Genomic DNA, 17,522 nt, shown 5'->3' on the forward strand with positions numbered 1-17,522 from the left:
CATGTTGATCTTAGGATGATTAACAAGTTATAAAATAACGATTAAATAAGCAGAATAATACCTGGAATAAAATATGTCATTTCCGTTAAACTTAAAAATAAGCGTGTTAAAGTACAATAACGTCTTTTGATGTTAAGCCTCAGAAAATTATTTATATTATTTAAGGAAGACCATTCGCATGTTAAAGATAGTTTCAGAACATTTGCAAACTTTAACCAAAGCACTATAATTTACACGGAGCTACTGGAACATACTCCGTGTGTGCTTGCATAATACACAAAAATTGTGCAAATACTTATTTCAGATACAATAAAAATAGTAGACATAACTTAAAATTTTTATATTCAACTAACAGGTAATAAGCACTGTTTGAATTCGTTGGTTTCTAAGTTTGTCACATTTGATTATTACCTTAATAACTGTAAACAATGTCCAAACAAAAAATGTTTATTGGACATACTGATTAAGGCTTTTAGGTGGAGATTGACGAGATGCCATATTGTACGTGGACAGCAACTGATCGATTAACATTCCAGACAGTTAGTTGTGATGTTCATGAATTCACTGAGAATCTTTGCTATAAGTTACAAGTTCTCAAGTTACATTCCTTTATTACGAAAAAACAGTCACAATTTATATCCCAAAAAAATTTTTGTAGGACTGAAGTTATTGTAATGTTTGCTTTTGCAGAAAATAATACACATGTCATGCAAGACACATCTTAAGCTTTTTATTTTGACAATGACTAGTTCACTGTGTTTATTGTAGCTTTTTTATTTAAAAAAAAATAACGAGTTACTTCATACAAGCTGTGTGTTTTTATTTAATAGTCTTAAGCATGATACGGCTTCTGCATATACAACACAAAAAAACTAATTCCTGAGATCAAACATACTGTTAAAAATGTAACTTATATTATCAATATAACTGATGCCAAACAACATTTTAAAAATAGTTAGCAGATTGCAAACCTTGTAAGCCGTAATTACGGTTTTGCCTTGCAAGCTGAATGGTACTACAACACTACTGCGGATGGTAAAAGTAGTTATGATGGCATATGAGCTACTTTTAAAAGAGAAGCTCCTAGAGCAAGACTCATAGCTAAATCATCAGAAGGTTGCAGAATTATTGTTCAAGTAGTCACAAGATTGTTTCAAAAATATAAAAATATTATATTTTAGTAAAGTGGATCATTAAAAATCAATAAGGTACCTGAAAGAGAGTTTTGATGCAGCCGTACCTGTACCCGATATTTAAAACCACAATGCTTTTCATATTTTGAAAAGTTAAAAAATACTAATAAAGCGATTTTCAAAGGATAGTCATGGTATTAAGTTAACGTTGTAAATAGAAGATATTATTTTAATATGTTTACATATTGATTAAAAATTTCATAATACTTACTAATTGATATTATGTTACAGCAATAAAGCTATAATAATATTAGTATTCTTAATTGTCTTACTGCTTAATAATCATAATTCAGAATTTAAAGTCGTAATATGGAATAATGTATTTATTTACCTTACTGAAAATTGTGGAATTGTGTGAGAATCCAATTTGGTTCTTATGGTGGGGCGCTTTGAGTACTTTGCGTCTCTTTTACATAGAGCTCCATGGTTCTGGCTTACTTAAATATAACACATAAATTTTTTGGCCTTCTCATAATAAAAAAGAATTTTGTTTTGCTTTTACACAGCTAGCTTCAGCCTGTCTTTGCTTAAGGTATTAAAATTACATCCTGATTTTTTTGAAAAAAAAAAGCTTAACCTTAGTGTAGTTAAGAATACAATTTAAGGCCCTTTTAGGGCTTGTTACTGTAGACCTTCTAAGCTGTTTGCTTACTTAAGCCATATTTGTAGGCTTGTTATGTCAAACACTTATCTTTCCAGCCATCGTTTTCTGTACGGCTCCTAGGTCTTGGCTAAATTGAGTTAAATCTTCTAAATTCATTACGTTTATCTTGGTTCAACATGATAAGATTAAAATCAACTAAGTAAGTTACAGACAAAAATGATGTGAATTTAACTACTTAAAATAAAAGCTGATAAATACTATTCTATAACAGTATTTATTATCAGAAATAAGAATTTTTTGTTAATGATTTGAATGCTGTAAGAATAAGTTTTTAGTTGTGGCAGCGAAGAACATTCTTTCATTTAAATTTTTTTTTCTTAGCACTTTATACCGCAAACTAGTAACAAGAGACAACAAAACGATGAATCATCTATAACCAGGGGACAGTAAGTCACAGTCACTGTAATTAAAATAGGCTAATATTTGAACGAGTACAATCTGAGATAAATTAACTATTAAAATCATATCATTGGTATACTTAACACACTTATTTTTTATTAAGGTACTGTGGTAATTTTATCAGCTCTAGTCTTGCAGTTTGCCTCAAGCATGAAGTACAATCAATAAACGTATAATTACGTTATAACATTTTTATGATTTCAGTCAACTAGTTTATTTTTAATTTTTTGAGTATCTCTCAGTGTTACTATCTTCTGTGTTTTTACAAATAAATACTTGTTTATTTTGAAAAATGCGTAAAAACTTTAATACTAATATGTGCATGCTAGACTTCTGCATGAGAAGACGCTACAAAAAACTTCGCTTTTCTTTGGATTGTCAATTTTTCATGGGAATTATCTGAAATTTGAAAATATATATTTTGAACTAGTATTTGTAAACTTTAAGAGAGCTGACATTGTTCGTACACAGGATATATACAAAGAGACATTTTCAGAGAATAAAAAATGAGCGAATTGACTTAAATAATAAAAATTTTATAACGAAAGTATACGTTGTTACGGGGTGCAACCGATGTGGAGTAGCGAGGCAGAACTGGCAACCTCGACCGGACCTGTGTTGCCTGGGTACCCTTGGCAACATCTCCAATAAACTTTATACGCGGGTCTCGCTCTCCGGGACACCGCAGGGGACAAATATCGCGGCGACCTTGAACGTCGTCGCCTCTCGTGACGACTTTAACGCGGCACAAAGGGGATCGGGCACACACAAAAGGAAGAACTCGCGAGTAAGTTTAAAATGAGAAATATATTCTATTAGATGTATAAAAAATTACAAAATCGTACTCGCGGGTGTAGGTGTGTGTTCTCGCACGTCGAGCACAATTGCTCGACGTGCTCGCGGCGCGAAAACGCGAACCGGGCAGACCTACGCAGGCTAATCTAGGGCTGCTGCCCTTTACAATAGACTGCCTGTTGGCAGGTACTTACAGCGATGCGGGGTCTCTCCCCGACGATGCCTCTCGCAGGCTAAGTCTACATGGGAGCAGTGGAGCGGCTACGCTGAGGTCAGTAGGCGTCCCCACTGGCCGCGTTCAAAGGCCGAGATCGACGGTATCGGCCTCGGTGACCCTGAATTTGGCGTCGTCTGCTATCCCAGCAGGATCCGGACACTCAGCACCAAGCACTGTACCGGAGACAGCTTAAGCACAGCCGCCACGACAACAATCGCAGGAACGGGAACACTCCAGAGGATGCGTCTCACGTCCCCCAAAACAAAATTCGCTTCTCGCGGAAAAATTGCTTCTCGCAACCCCCAATAAAAACTCGCTTCACGCGCGTTCGCTGGCCCAAGCTAATATAATCCCTTTTCGGCTTTTTCTTCCTTTTTCCTCTTTTCCTAACTGTCCTCTACGTTTTTCCCTCTTCCTTCTTTCCCTATCGGTCCTAGCCTACCGATGATGGCTCGACGGTATCTCACCGTCACAACGTGTACTTTTGCGTGCCTTATGCTTGAGGCAGACTTTGTGACTACAGCTAATGGAATCTTGACAGTACTTTAATGACAAACAAATCCGCAATAATACTTTAATTTTATTATGAGGTAAAGTGATCCCTCTGTCGTCCCGAGCTCGCCTGCAGCTGGCGTGAGCGCTATCATAATTGAAAAATAAGAACCATTTAAATATCTTACTTTATACTTTTACGTCCTTGTATCATAGAAATAAATATGATAATAGAAACCTATAATTATCTTCAACTTTGACAGTTCCTTACATGTACAAAGTCTCAATACTACGCTTAAAAATGAAAACTTGGAACCTCACACGCCTAAGCTACAGTGCGAATTTCTTCTACTACATTGACTGGTCTGCTATTCCGTTAAAGGTGGCAAGCATGTCTGTTATCGCAGTTAGCAGCACATCCACAGCTCAAGCCCATTACACTTCAAGACTTAGGTGTATCACTACCTCAACTTAAAAAGTGTGTACTTCCTTTTAGGTCTGCAGAAAACTAAAAGTTCACAATTTTTAATCAGGGAGGGGGGAATAAGATAAGTGCTATTTTAAATATGACTTTTCTGCACTTTACGTACGCTGTATGCAAATCAGTGCTATCATCTACAAACTCTTAGGCTGAATTACAAAAAATAAGTAAATAGTGAGCCTGAGTAAATTTATACTTTTGTCTATGTAAGTCAACGTTTTATTAATTGGATAAAATATAAAATTAGATAATTTTTTTAATAATTCAATAATAACTTTTTCAATCATTATTGTTATTATAAGTATTGTTATTATTATTCTCATTATTATTATTATTATTATTATTATTATTGTAATTATTATTATTCAATCGTAGTAATTGTTGTAAATGTTATTACAATGATAATCATTATTATTGTTATCAAAATCATAATTTTTATTTCTCTTATTACCATTATAACCATTGTTTTGACTATAAATATAAATGACTTTTAAGGAAATGGTATAGTAATGGGTGAGTAAAACGTCGGATGTATTGGAAAGTTTGTAGGTACATTTTTATATTACACTTCTTAAGTTTGGTAAGCAGCTTAACCTTTTTTTCAGATGCAATTAGCCTAAGCTGTGGGTGAGCACCCTAAAATATTTTTTAGTAATGTGTACATGCAGCCAGCCAAAACTTCTTTTTTTTATATTTTACAGCCATTTCAGAGAACTGTGCCCAATAGGTTTTGCTATCCTGTGTCACTATGTATTATTACGGGGTGCGTACGATGCGCATCTAGCGAGGCGAAGACCTCTTCCTTGACCGAGCCTGTGTTGCTCAGATACCAGCGGCGGCACTCCCTGTAATACATCTATGCGTGGGTCTCGTCCGTGGGGACACCGCAGGGGCCAAGTATCGCAGCTACAGGTGTCGTCGCTTCTTACAACGACTTTTACACGACACAAGGGGGGAATCGGGCACACAACAAATAAATACTCGTGAGCGATATTTTATAAAAAGAGAGTATATTCAAAAAAGGACTATAAAATAAAATACAAAAGGTACTTACAGGTTTAGGTGTGTGAGTGTGTATGTGTGTGTTCTTATACGTCGAGCACACAAGATCCGAAGCCTAAACTACTGTGCTACGGTAGCCATAATTTTTTTCATGAATATACTGTTAAGTATATTTAAATTCTGATAAGATTATTTAGTAGCTCGAAAAGCTTATAGACCTTAGATTATACACTAAAAACAGACAGTAGTGCATAGTTAGGCTTGTATATTATATGTTTGTTTTTACTCTTTGCATTCTCTTCGTGCAGCAATTTGAAACAACGCCACATGCAGGGAAAACGATGTCAATGCTAACTCACAAAAATATACAGCATCAGATAAACAACGATAGATTACAAGTGTTTATTTCAACAATAATAAATATTTAACAAGTGAAACAAGTTTTTTCAGTCCCAAGTAGCATGTTAATAGCAAATAGTACTTTTTTTTAATTTAACGAAAGAAAGTAAATTTCTAGTAAAAAATAGAAATAACGTATGAGTAAGCATAATAAATATTGTTTTTTTATGTGCTTATTTTAAGTACTCTACTTCATTAACTGATTTTTTACAGAAATTGCAATACTTATTAACAAAATACAACTATAAAAGGAGAAATAAAATTTTTTTCATCATAGTACTATGAAATAGGTATTTTTCAACTTGAAAGTATTCTCAACACCCAAAAAAATTACGTCAGTTGTTAGATATACTTAACTGTTGAAATAAACGCTTGTAACAGATCATTGCCCATAAGATTCTGTGTATTTTTGTTAGTTATCATCGACACATTTTCTCCTGCAGTGGCATGGTTTCAAATTGCTGCATGAAGCGAATACAATACATATTTGCCGTTGCTCGTTTACTCATTTCATGAGTTAACCCCCTGTATGTATAGGGCACACCTAAAGAAGTTTTATGTCAGTAGTGTTGCAGTTCTTATAGTTTTGTAAATTAAAAGTTATCCTCTAGAAAATCGTTATCTTTTTTAATAAATATTTTGCAGCTATCATCTACAAACCAACGTGCAGTTTTATCTTATAATTAAGCTACTAAATTAAGGTAAGAGAAGCTTAACCTTTTCAACTATAGAAGAAAGTATACTTACACTAATATTTTTAAATAGTTTTGAGTAGATATTTCAGTAAGTGATTTACTTATACATCCCGTACACGTTACATCTGATGAAAGGTACCCATGATTAATCTTCTGACCTCTGCCAATATGAAATGCCTTCATACTTTGATAACAAATAATAATGATTGCAATTAACAGAGTGAACAAAGATTAATAAAAACAAGATGCATTATGAATATACTTAATTTATTGTACGTCATGTACTTCGATCAAAAAACAGTCGGAATTAAAAACAATGAAATGTTTAAGTTACAAGCAATAGATATTTTTATAACTCAATTAGTATATATGTATTTCAAGTATGTAAGTATTTTTTAATTCTTAATACCTGAATTCTGTCTGTATAGTTGTCAAGTAACAACACACCAGATCCAGCGACTTTTTTGGTCTCGACCATAGTCTTGAGATCGGCAAGAAGTGACATGTGCTTCGACATATCAGTGGACAGCACCATGTCAATAACCATTTTTCGTAATGTTTGGCGCTGTTTTTTTGTGCAGTTGACGAAGATGTCACAGCCTTCATTTTGCAAAAGTTTAAATGCCACTGCCAGATGATGATTTTCTAATACAGATTCATCGTTATACATCAAAGCTAGTTCTGAACCTGTTTAATTGTAAATGGTCATTTTAATAATACATCAGTTTTTTAATTGTAATTCAATGTAGTATACTTAAATACATAAGTCTGCATTGAATCTTACTTGAATTAATGAGAAATTGATTTGTCAGACCAGGATGATCAACATCATGAATACTAGCAGCAAAAAGGGCCGCTGTTATCTCTAAGGGTGTGAACACAGACTGTAAAATAATTATGAAAAAAGTATTTATTTAACAATAGTGTATTGATAAAATTAAAAATTTAAAAAAAATTCATCAGTTGTTGAGTTATTGTACTTTGGTAATCTAAAGAAATGTTAAATGATAAATCTGACAAGCTGTAAAGACAAATATTACTGTTTCTTGTCTTAAAAAAATTAAGGTTATTACTGTTTTTTTTTTTAGTTTGTGATTTTGATAAAGAAGTTAGGAATTATTATTCTACTTTCACAGATAATTGAGGTACTTATATACATAGAACCACAAAAAAAGAAAAATGGTTTAACCAGTTGTGAGCGTCTGTAGGAGTTTGGTTTTGATAGCGCTCATGGACTTAAAAGTAGGGCTGATGATGTACTTAACCTTGAATTTTGAGCACCTGAGATGATCAAAAATTTTGCATCATTTATCAGTTTTAAAAAATTTGGTAAAAATAATTTTCAAAATTAAGTTTCTTATCCAATTTCTTACAGAAAAGTTAATGTCAAAGTACTAGTTCAGAAACAATTCTAAGTTAAGATTTTTTATACATTTACAGTGGTTCGCCTCTAGGTTTGTTCACAATAGTAGCAAATTGATAGACTCGTATACATACACTACATTAAGGCCTTGTTCTCTTGTTGTGCGTATGCGCAAGAAATTCATCGTATTTTATGTGTCATAACTATATGGGTGAGAATTCTTTTCCCTGCTAAGCTGAGTATGGAACAAATAATTAAGCAGATAACATCTATATTAAGCGCCTTAGTAATATCCACGCTAACCCCTAACTTCTTAAGAATGAGGAAAAAGCTCGTGATCTAAGCTAAGTACAAATCTGTTATTTTTTATTTAACTGTCATAAGAGTTATTGCAGTTCTATTAATATGGTTACACTTAAAATTTATAACGTTCTTATGCTTGACTGGCCTGTAAGCATAATTCTTACACATCAATTTCGCAAAGTTATCCACGATAAGTCTGAAATTTTTAGTGCAGTTACATTGTACCTACCATAGAAACTTCTTACAATTTTATCTAGTTTGTGAGACATTTGGGCTTACTGCCAAACCACCTTACATAAAGCTTTTTTTTGACTCAAACTATCAATAAATTAATAGTTACGGACTTCTCAATTTAAATAAGGTTTTCAGGAAAATTTACTTAAGGAAGGTCCTAGAATCCAATACTGCATCATAAGGTTCTTAAGGTTTTGTTACTTGTACATACAAAATGCAGTATAACATTATACCTGTCTTTTATTTTTGCTGTGTTGATGATGTCATAATGCGCATAAATTGCAATCAGTATGCTTTTATTTTATATAATTCTAATTTTTTTTATTATAACTAACAATTTATGCGTGTTAAAAATTTTAATTCTCATTGTTACTACTAATACAACTTCTTGGGACTAATATTAAAAGTATTTTAAATGATCAGATTGAACAAAACTATAAGCATTACTTTTTTAAAAATTAAATAAGTGATTTTACACGTACATTAATGATATCATAATGCAAATATTTTTAAAGCTTAGAACTTTGTTGTTACAAAACTACTTTTTATTATGTATTAATGATATCAAAATTACACTAAAAATAATATCAATACTCCTAAAATATAATAAATTCTCTTGCAAGTCTTTGTGTCGTAAGATAAGTAAATATCGGTGGTCAAAATGAGTTGCAAAGATCTCTGCTGACTCCCTTTTTTTAATTATTAACATTATCTGATCTGATGGAAGTTAATTTATTTCTGACCCCTGTGAAATCACCAAATTTAATTTATTCTTTACTATACAACTGGAGCAAGTTACTTGATATAATCTTGTTTATTCTACACAATTGAAGCAAGTTCCCTTTTTTTTCTGATCAGAATTTTGATGTAAGTGTCTGTTTTTGGCATTTTCTGATTGATTACATTCTTAAAAAGGTATATCTTAAGGCAATCGAAGTCCATACTAAAATGAATGATAAAAATCTTGTACAAAATCATTTAACTCGCAGAACTTGGATCACACATAAAAAATTTTTTGTTTATTTCAACGTTCTTTACAGAAAGAAATAATTGAGAAGGAGAATCACATGTATATAGACACATATGTATTCATGCGAAATTACAAACTGCTGAACAATATAACGATTTAAAACATGAGAGCTTGCAAAGCTTTTCACAGAATTCTTTTTTTCTTTTTTACTGCTTAAGCTCACCATTTTACAGCATTTAAGTGGTTAAACAAGCTTGCCGTTACAAAGCAATGTGTTACCATAGCAACTTTAAGTGAAAAGAAAGACGAATGGATAAATTTGACGAGCGCTTCAGAGCCACCGTCTGTGAAAGCCTCTGGGTAAACACAGGGCGCTTCTTTACTACATTTGTCTGGACAGTCACAGAAAGATATATTATGCCCCTGACGACCCTTTATTCTCATCCTGACATGACTCACACAACTGGCAACCATTCAACAAACTGCGATGAAACGCTAGATGAAGAAATTAATTCAAAAAATATAATTGATTGAAAGATAACTTGTTTTAATCGTAACAATCAAAGATCTTTATGGCTCCAAACATTGAAATTCAAATTCAAATAATTATGGTTGATATTTATATTATGAATTATACAATATTGGCAATTTAAAAAATGTACAGAAGGTACATCTTAAAATCTTTTATTCTTGGTTTTTGCTTCTTTTTCCTGCTGGTTCACTATCAATGCTGCCTTCTTCCTTTAAAATACTAATGAATGGCTGACACATTTTAACTTATTCTTAATTGTCTTCATTTTGTTTTCCTAATATATGATTAACTTTATTAGACTTTGTTGAACTAGTTTCGATACTTAAACAACTGGTGCGAGAGATTTCTTAAAAACTTATTTTCTATTGTTTCTAGAAAATTAAAAGTAGCCTTGAGCCACAGTATCTGGTCGCAAACCCCCAAGCTCTTTTATCTTGGGTTGGTTCGCTTTTAAATTTTAAAGAGCAGTAGTTCCACAGTGTCTACAACAGTGACCAGTGTATCCATTTGGGTTTTCCAAGTTTAGATAGAGAGCGATAGTTTTCGGAGCATCAGCTATTTTGTGTTTCCCTATTACTTAACGGGTACATTTCCCATTACTTTACTAAAGCAAAAATCTGTTACTGAGTGTATTTTCGATTTTCAAAGCCACATATTTCTTTATTGTGGCAAAGTAAGGCAAACGGATGACCAAATTATTCGAATAGTAGGTTTTTGTATCACCAACTGTAACAATGTATAAATTGTTTGTATCATTTACATCACTCGTCCTAAATTAAGTCGTTTTCGTACAATACATGGCTTCAAACAATCAAATAATCAAAACTACTTGCAGAAGCCAACATATATGAGTATTCCATCAAATTGTGTGCATAAAATGATGACAATAATATCAGTCATATTCATTACCTTCATAAACAAGTAAATACAGTCTTCAGCAACGTTAAGAGACTCTGTGATCTGCGGCCAAGTTTAAATAAGAGATTTTTTAGTTGATAGCCCACGGGTTAATTTTTAAGCATAGTTTTAGTCTTGCCCAATGAATTCACAGACTAGGTGGCTTAACTTTTTTTTAAGTTCTTTTAAGTACACTTAAAAAAGATTTTTCATCAAACGATGCTTTATTCTTAATTTTCCAATCCATGTATTTAACTAATGCGTTTTCATATGACTGGAGAGGTAGCAGCCCTCTAATAATTCACTTTGCTTCTTTTTTTAAGTTTCTCACAACTGTCCTTTTGAAACTCAGAGTCACTTGAATCGACTGGCAACATTTCAATTATGTAAGAGAAGTTGTGTTGATGATGCAATGATATAAAAAACCATTATTCAAACTTCTTACTCTTTTTGAGGTAATACAAGATTTTCAGATAGCCATGAAAATTTACTTACCTGTATTTGTTTGTAATTCTAAGCTTAAAATAACATTTGTGAAAGCACGTACTGGTTATTTTAGGCATACGTGCCCAAGAGACAAGAAAAAGATTCTACGGAAAACGTTAAGTAAGAGAGGCTTAAAAACCAGGCAATGCCATAAATGTGAACAGAAGCCGCACTGGAAAGATGATGCACACATGCGTCTGGCCGTCAAGAAAAAAAAACAACACTTAGCCACCATATATATTTATGGATGTAGATATTCGTTATGGATCCAATATATATATGTAAGTTGTGCATTTGACAGTACGGACCTTGTAGAAGCACTTCACTCAGCCAACGTTCAGAAATCTCACGGCCGTACGTTTGTTGCTTTACGTCTTACTAAGTGGACGTAAACAACAAACTTGACTGTCGGGGATGACAGAAAATATACATGTATATTCATTATGCAGACGTCACGTGTTTTTAAAATGTTATAGCATTAGAAATTTCTGCAGCGGATGAGTATAATTTAGTCCTCGTAATAATCATGGTCATTTATTTTTAAAAAGTACCTTTTTATTAAGATATATTTATATTTCTTAATGTATTCGTAGCCGTAAAGAAACCATATGGGTATGTGTGTGTACGTGTGTGTGTGTGTGTGTGTGTGTGTGTGTGATTGTGTTATTACTTGGTAGCTGTTAATGACACGGTGCAGCTACATCTGCAGTTATACAGTAACTAAACAGTTTTAACTACTACTAATACTATCACTACTACTACCACTGCTACTACTACTACCACTTATACTACCACTGCTACTGGTACTACCACTACTACCATCTTTACACTTCTCTGAATTCCCTTATCTCTTAACATAATCCTGTGAACACTTTACATACATTTTCACTGACCCACTTATCTGCGTCACGGACGTTTAGGACCGCTTGCGGGGGATGACTGCCACCCCAAACCCAGTGCTCAGGTAGGAGTAGAAGATAAGACTCAATGCGGCAACTGGGAATGCCTGGGTATTTCTACCACTGATAATGTGAGACGTCCGTAAATAAAAAAGATGTGCCGATCCTCTTCATTAGGAAATCTCACCACTAAAGGACTATATGGAGCGCAACTTTAGTGCATACCAGCTATTACTACCTAGTACGGTTAGGTTTGTAAGTTGGTGGTCATCTTGCCCTGACTTGTGGACTAGGTTTGACATGACACAGGAGAATCGTACACTAACATTACATTTTCACCCTGCCACCCAGTTTACTACTTCTAGGAACTCTTAAAAAATGATCCCTAGCCGATGGCAGAAGGCTCACCGTGTTGACGTGCAGTGTGATCCATGAAAGGCCAAACGAAGATTCTGAGCAGCAAGGTGATACCTTAGATGTGTGCTGAAGTTACCTTATCTATCTTTGGCTCCTGCTGACTGCAAGATGGGAGGCGGGATGTCTAACCAAGTTCAGTCAATCGCCTTACACTGAAAGGGAGCCGTGATTGGGGCCTAGATTAGCTCTGCTGCTTCAGTGATTCTGTTCGGTGAGTGGGGACCTGTGTGGGTGGGCTGGTATGGGTACTGAGTGGCAACTGTCTGATTCTTGTGCCTGCTTTCTCTGGCATGCGCTTGCCTGGATCAGTGCAGTTGCTGTTGTGGCATTGGTTTTTCCTGTTGCGGGGCTTCTTCAGTGTGGTAAGTGCGCTCTGACACGTGTTGTCTGCCGGAAACTCTCTACAAAGTGGATCGCTTCTTGGTTAGGGCGTAAAGCTCAAGGGAGTAGAGGTAAACTAGAGTGGCAGTGTGTACTATATCTCAGGATTATCCACCTAGCCCAACGCCACCCTTAAGACATGTGTTAGTGGCAGTCAGAACGTTGGGATCAAGCTTATTTGTTTCAGGTACAGCTAAGCAAACCATAACCATGGAAAGAAGAAAAAGCAGGAAAGAGCTAGACCAGTCACTTGCTGCTGGTACCACTGGAGCAGGTAAGTGTAACTAGTAGGCCCAAGTTTATGATAGTAAGAGTGCTGCGTTTGACATCCTTGTCGAGGCAGTGTCGTAGCTTGTGGTGTTTGTGGCGAAGCACGTTATCATGGCTTACCCCATAAAGGGCAACGTTGGGTTGGCGGTGGTTGCTATTGGCGCCCTGCGGCATTTCCAGCAAAAGCATAACGACAATGATGTTCTTGCCCCACACTCAATATAACTAGGCGTGGGTTACAAGGCTAAAAAAAAACGGGGCCAGGGTAAAGAAATCCTGAGACCAAAGATGACACTGGAAAAGGTTCCAAAGAATACAAGAGGGCCTGGCTCTTAGCCACGTGTAGAAGGTGCTGTGGACGTCCAAGCTAAAAATCAAGAGCATACAAAAATCCAGAAAGAAATAAAAAAAAAGAGGCAAGAAATAATAATTGTTCTGAAGGCACCAGACAACCTGCTAATGTAACTGGGAAAAAACATCGGATGGCTAGGCCCAAGAAGGCCATTTGAGGGCAAAACGTATCCCAACGTATTGGCCCTAAGAAAAAAGGTCGATGCTGTAAGGCTCAGAGCTGGTATGGGATCTACCACAAAGACAAAAACAGGAGGTATTCTCTTCAAACTGAGAAACATCATGCACACTAAAGAATGCCATGGCAGACGCTCGCGATGTTAGGACTCTTGCCACATAACTAACCTGGGAGATTAGTGACATCGATCCTATGGTAACGGAGCAAGACGCTAAAGCTGCACTGCTATACTGCTTTGGTAAAAGGGGGCTCCTGACGTGGTTGTGCGACTTTTCCCCGCTATTGGAAGAGGAAATAATATCACGTACGTCAAGGTGCCAGCAAAGGTGGCTATAATTCTTGACAAAAGAGACCACATAAGACTAGGTTGGGTTCACTGCAAGATGCGGCTTAACTTTAAGACTGAGCGCTGCTTTAGGTGCTATGGCTTCGGCTATATTGTAATGCAGAGCAGTGGAGCAACCTTAGTAGTACTGCTGGGTATCAGGAACTTTGGGTGCTTGCCAGGGCAGCTCAACGAAAATGGCGTTGATCCTGCAGATAAACCTTGATAGAACCATGCTCATGCACGATCTGTTGGACTGGATCGCACATGCTTGGAGTGTGAACTTTTTCTTTAGAAATAAACCATCTCACACGTTACTGGGTCACGGCTGGTACAGCGACAGGACTAAGTGTGTCACCATCCTGATCTACAGCGATGGGTTTTTTTTTGTTTCTGACACTAGAGGTGTAGAGGGGTTCGTGTGAATCAGATGGGGATACGTGACCTATATAAATTGCTACATATCCTCCGAAATTGCGGTTGGAGTATTCAGACGCCAGGAGGTGGGAAGTGCTAGAAACAGCTGCAAGGGTAGATATTATGGTCATAAACTCTGGTGGTCTAGCTACGTTCAGGTGAAATGATAATCAAAGCATGATCATCAATATTACGCTGGTGTTGTCACAAATAGCAGCACACATGCCTTACCAGCCAGGTCCTAAAGAGCTATATGGTCAGTTATCACCATTATGTCAACTTTATGTTAAACGAGTACCGTGGTGGAAGCTTGTCAGAAGTTAGCTAAAGACACGTTGCCGAGTGGAATGTGGCGAAGTTTAATCAAGATATGCTGCAGAAGGCCAAGATTATAGGTCCAGCAGGGGTCACAGCACTTGTAAGTGGCACTATAAGACGTGTCAAAAAGTTTTCTGATGCGTGTATGCCCAAAAGCTCTTTCAGAAAGAGTCGAAAGAGTCGACGTTCATACTCCTGGTGGGCTGATAAAGTTACTAGCCTGCATGGATAAGCATTTACGGTGTCTTACACAGCGGCAGAAAAATAAAAAAGGCTTCGGTGAAAGCAATGGAGGTGAGCAAGAACCTATGATGGCGAAAATTTGTTACCTAGGGGGATAAGGATACGTCTGGTGTGGGCTACCCGGTTGCGTTTAAAAAACTGCGCAGCTAAGACCCGACGTAACCAATGAAACCTTATTTTTTTGTAAAGGGTAGTATCTTGCCTTTTTCCACAGTATCTTAATAGAAGGTAAAGGATATAAGTGCAAAACAAGTGCCTTTCTTTAACTTTAGTGAATTAAGGTCAGGGGCATTAGAAACTCTGGGGTGAAAGGCCCCTGGTGCGGACAGAGTGCCGTCTAAAGTTCTCAAGGTCATAGCTATGAAAAAGCTGTATGTTTTTCTGGCCACGTGTAATGTGTACCTGCGCGTTGGACATTTTAGTCATTGATGGTTTCAAGATTGCGAAAATTGGTCCCCTTACCAATCTCCCGTCTAAGAAGAGTATTAGGGGGACTGCTTTTTGGTCGTGGCTGAGAGACAGTCAAAAGCGTCGTCTGCTACGACAACAGTTCTCAGGGTCGGCGACAATTTCCATACAGGAAAAAAATTTTTTTTCGTTGTGAGGTTAAATACGGACATGGCAAACGTCGTCCAGACGCCAGTTTATATAGTAAAAATAAACTTCCAAAAAGGAAACGCAGTGCACGTAAAAGCCAGAAGCTAGCGGTAGTGGGTACATTATCAAAGAGCCAGAGTTCATACAAATCGAATATAATTATATGAGAATAAAAGTAATGGTAAGGTCGCACGCACACGATAACTAGCCCACGCTAACTTGGAGGCAATAAAAATTATACTTAAGTAACAGCTTTGCGTGCGCTAACTAACGCTCGTGAGCCTGCGATATGCTGGATTGGGGATAAGGGGCTCGCGCGTGGTAATCAGCTCACGCAAACCTGAAAAAAATGAATATAATATTTAAGTAACAGCTTCGCGCGTGCTAACCAGCGCACGCGAGCCATCGATATGCTGGACTGGGAATTGGGGGCTTTTTAGGGGCACGCCAATGTTTATGTATATAAGTCGCATTGTAGATAATGAACTGGAAAATAATTAAAACTGCTTTATTTCTTCACTAATTTAACAAAATTCAAGTTTAAATCATACGCCTTTGATGTTTTTTATACAACTTTATAAATTAAAAATGAAACTTACCAAAGTAAAATAGTAAGTAGGCCTAAAACCTCTAATGGCAAATAAGTAAGTGTCTAGCAATAAGATTTAATACTGATCATTTAAATGAGCATAAACAAAATCTTATTTAATACGTATATGATTAAGCCAGGTATGTGCTTTACAATAACAATTTTTTAGATTTTTGTCATGCAATTGAAATCAATATCAATTATATAAGTTTACCATGATAATTATGATTTTTGTATAATATTTTTTCACATATATTTAGAAAACATGAATAACTAACGATTTAGCATTTCTTATGCATTATTGTATAAGAGTGCTTATTTAAAAAAAAAAGAAAACTACAAAAATAAAGATGAACCTCCTTAAGCGAAAGCGTTTATGTAAAAAGTAAGAAACCTACTTATCGAAGTAAAAAATTAATTGTATTTCACGAGAGTTTTTTTAAACAATGAAATAAGGTACTTTATTTGTTAAACAGGACGAATAAGCTGGAAAAAAAATTAATTTTTTAAAATTAGATTCTTTAATTTTTTTGACAAAACTTTTGTTAATAAATATTTTTCGTAATTTTTTTTATAACAGTTGAGTTTATTGTTATTTGCTACCCCAGAATAATAAAACAACAGCCCAATTGATACAGTAGAAGCTGAGAAAACGGCAGTTTAGCGGCTTGAGCGAATCAAAAACACACTGGAATATTTTTCCCATGAGTGCTCAGTCCCCCACACTCCAGCTTTTTGACCGATTTCGTAGTGAGGTTTGGTAAGTTATGTATTTGTTTTATACGCTACTCATTAGCCATGCACTGCAACACTTACAGTTAGTGAATAGGGTGAGTATTGACGTATGTGCAATAACTGTCTATTTTGCTTTATCGTTGCCGTTTGCGTGATAAACGTCTGCAAAATTTTATCGTCTATAACTTTAGTTCTGATAAAGATAGCAAAAGTTTCCAAAGCTCAAATCGTTCAGTAAGGTCTGCATCATCAGCTCACAAATTTTTTATTAATTCATTAATAATAACAGCGAAGATATGCTATTTTACAACTAAGGCCTTATTTAAAAAAAATTCAATACCATATTAAACATTACAACAACGGCAATTTTACGACTGGATATCATAATGCAAGTCTCAGACTATATTAAAAAAATACAGGACTAACGTAGGAGCTTTTCAATTAGCACAGCATCGAATTGAAATTTTTAAATTCACTTAATTGCAAAATACATTGTGCAAAAACTATTTTTATGCACCCCAAACTACCAATTCTCATAGTAACATTTAAAATAACAACAATTTCTTGTTTTGACAAAGCTTTGAAGTCAGGGTACGTTTATTTGAGTAATGGCCAAAAATTATTTGCATTTTAGGGTTAAGCTACAAAAGCGTGCTAAGTGTGGAGCCTTTCAGAGTACA

The 17,522-nt window shown here is 35.4% G+C and overlaps 1 protein-coding gene across 2 annotated transcripts in view; it reads right to left on the reverse strand.

Moving 5' to 3' along the window:
• The window catches only part of dnc (phosphodiesterase dunce), a 1,903,237-nt gene that overhangs the window by 211,742 nt on the left and 1,673,973 nt on the right, over positions 1–17,522 (reverse strand). For both annotated transcript variants that reach the window (XM_089593782.1, XM_089593781.1), the window contains exons 11-12: positions 7,122–7,221; positions 6,747–7,024 (exon numbers count right to left, since the gene is read on the reverse strand). In XM_089593782.1, coding sequence (XP_089449908.1) covers positions 6,747–7,024; positions 7,122–7,221 — 378 coding nt within the window. The remainder of the gene's footprint in view (positions 1–6,746; positions 7,025–7,121; positions 7,222–17,522) is intronic.

This window comes from Copidosoma floridanum, unplaced genomic scaffold (assembly GCF_036245765.1).
Source record: "Copidosoma floridanum isolate Cflo_tuat_1 unplaced genomic scaffold, Cflo_Japanese_pri ptg000020l, whole genome shotgun sequence".
Taxonomy (NCBI): domain Eukaryota; kingdom Metazoa; phylum Arthropoda; class Insecta; order Hymenoptera; family Encyrtidae; genus Copidosoma; species Copidosoma floridanum.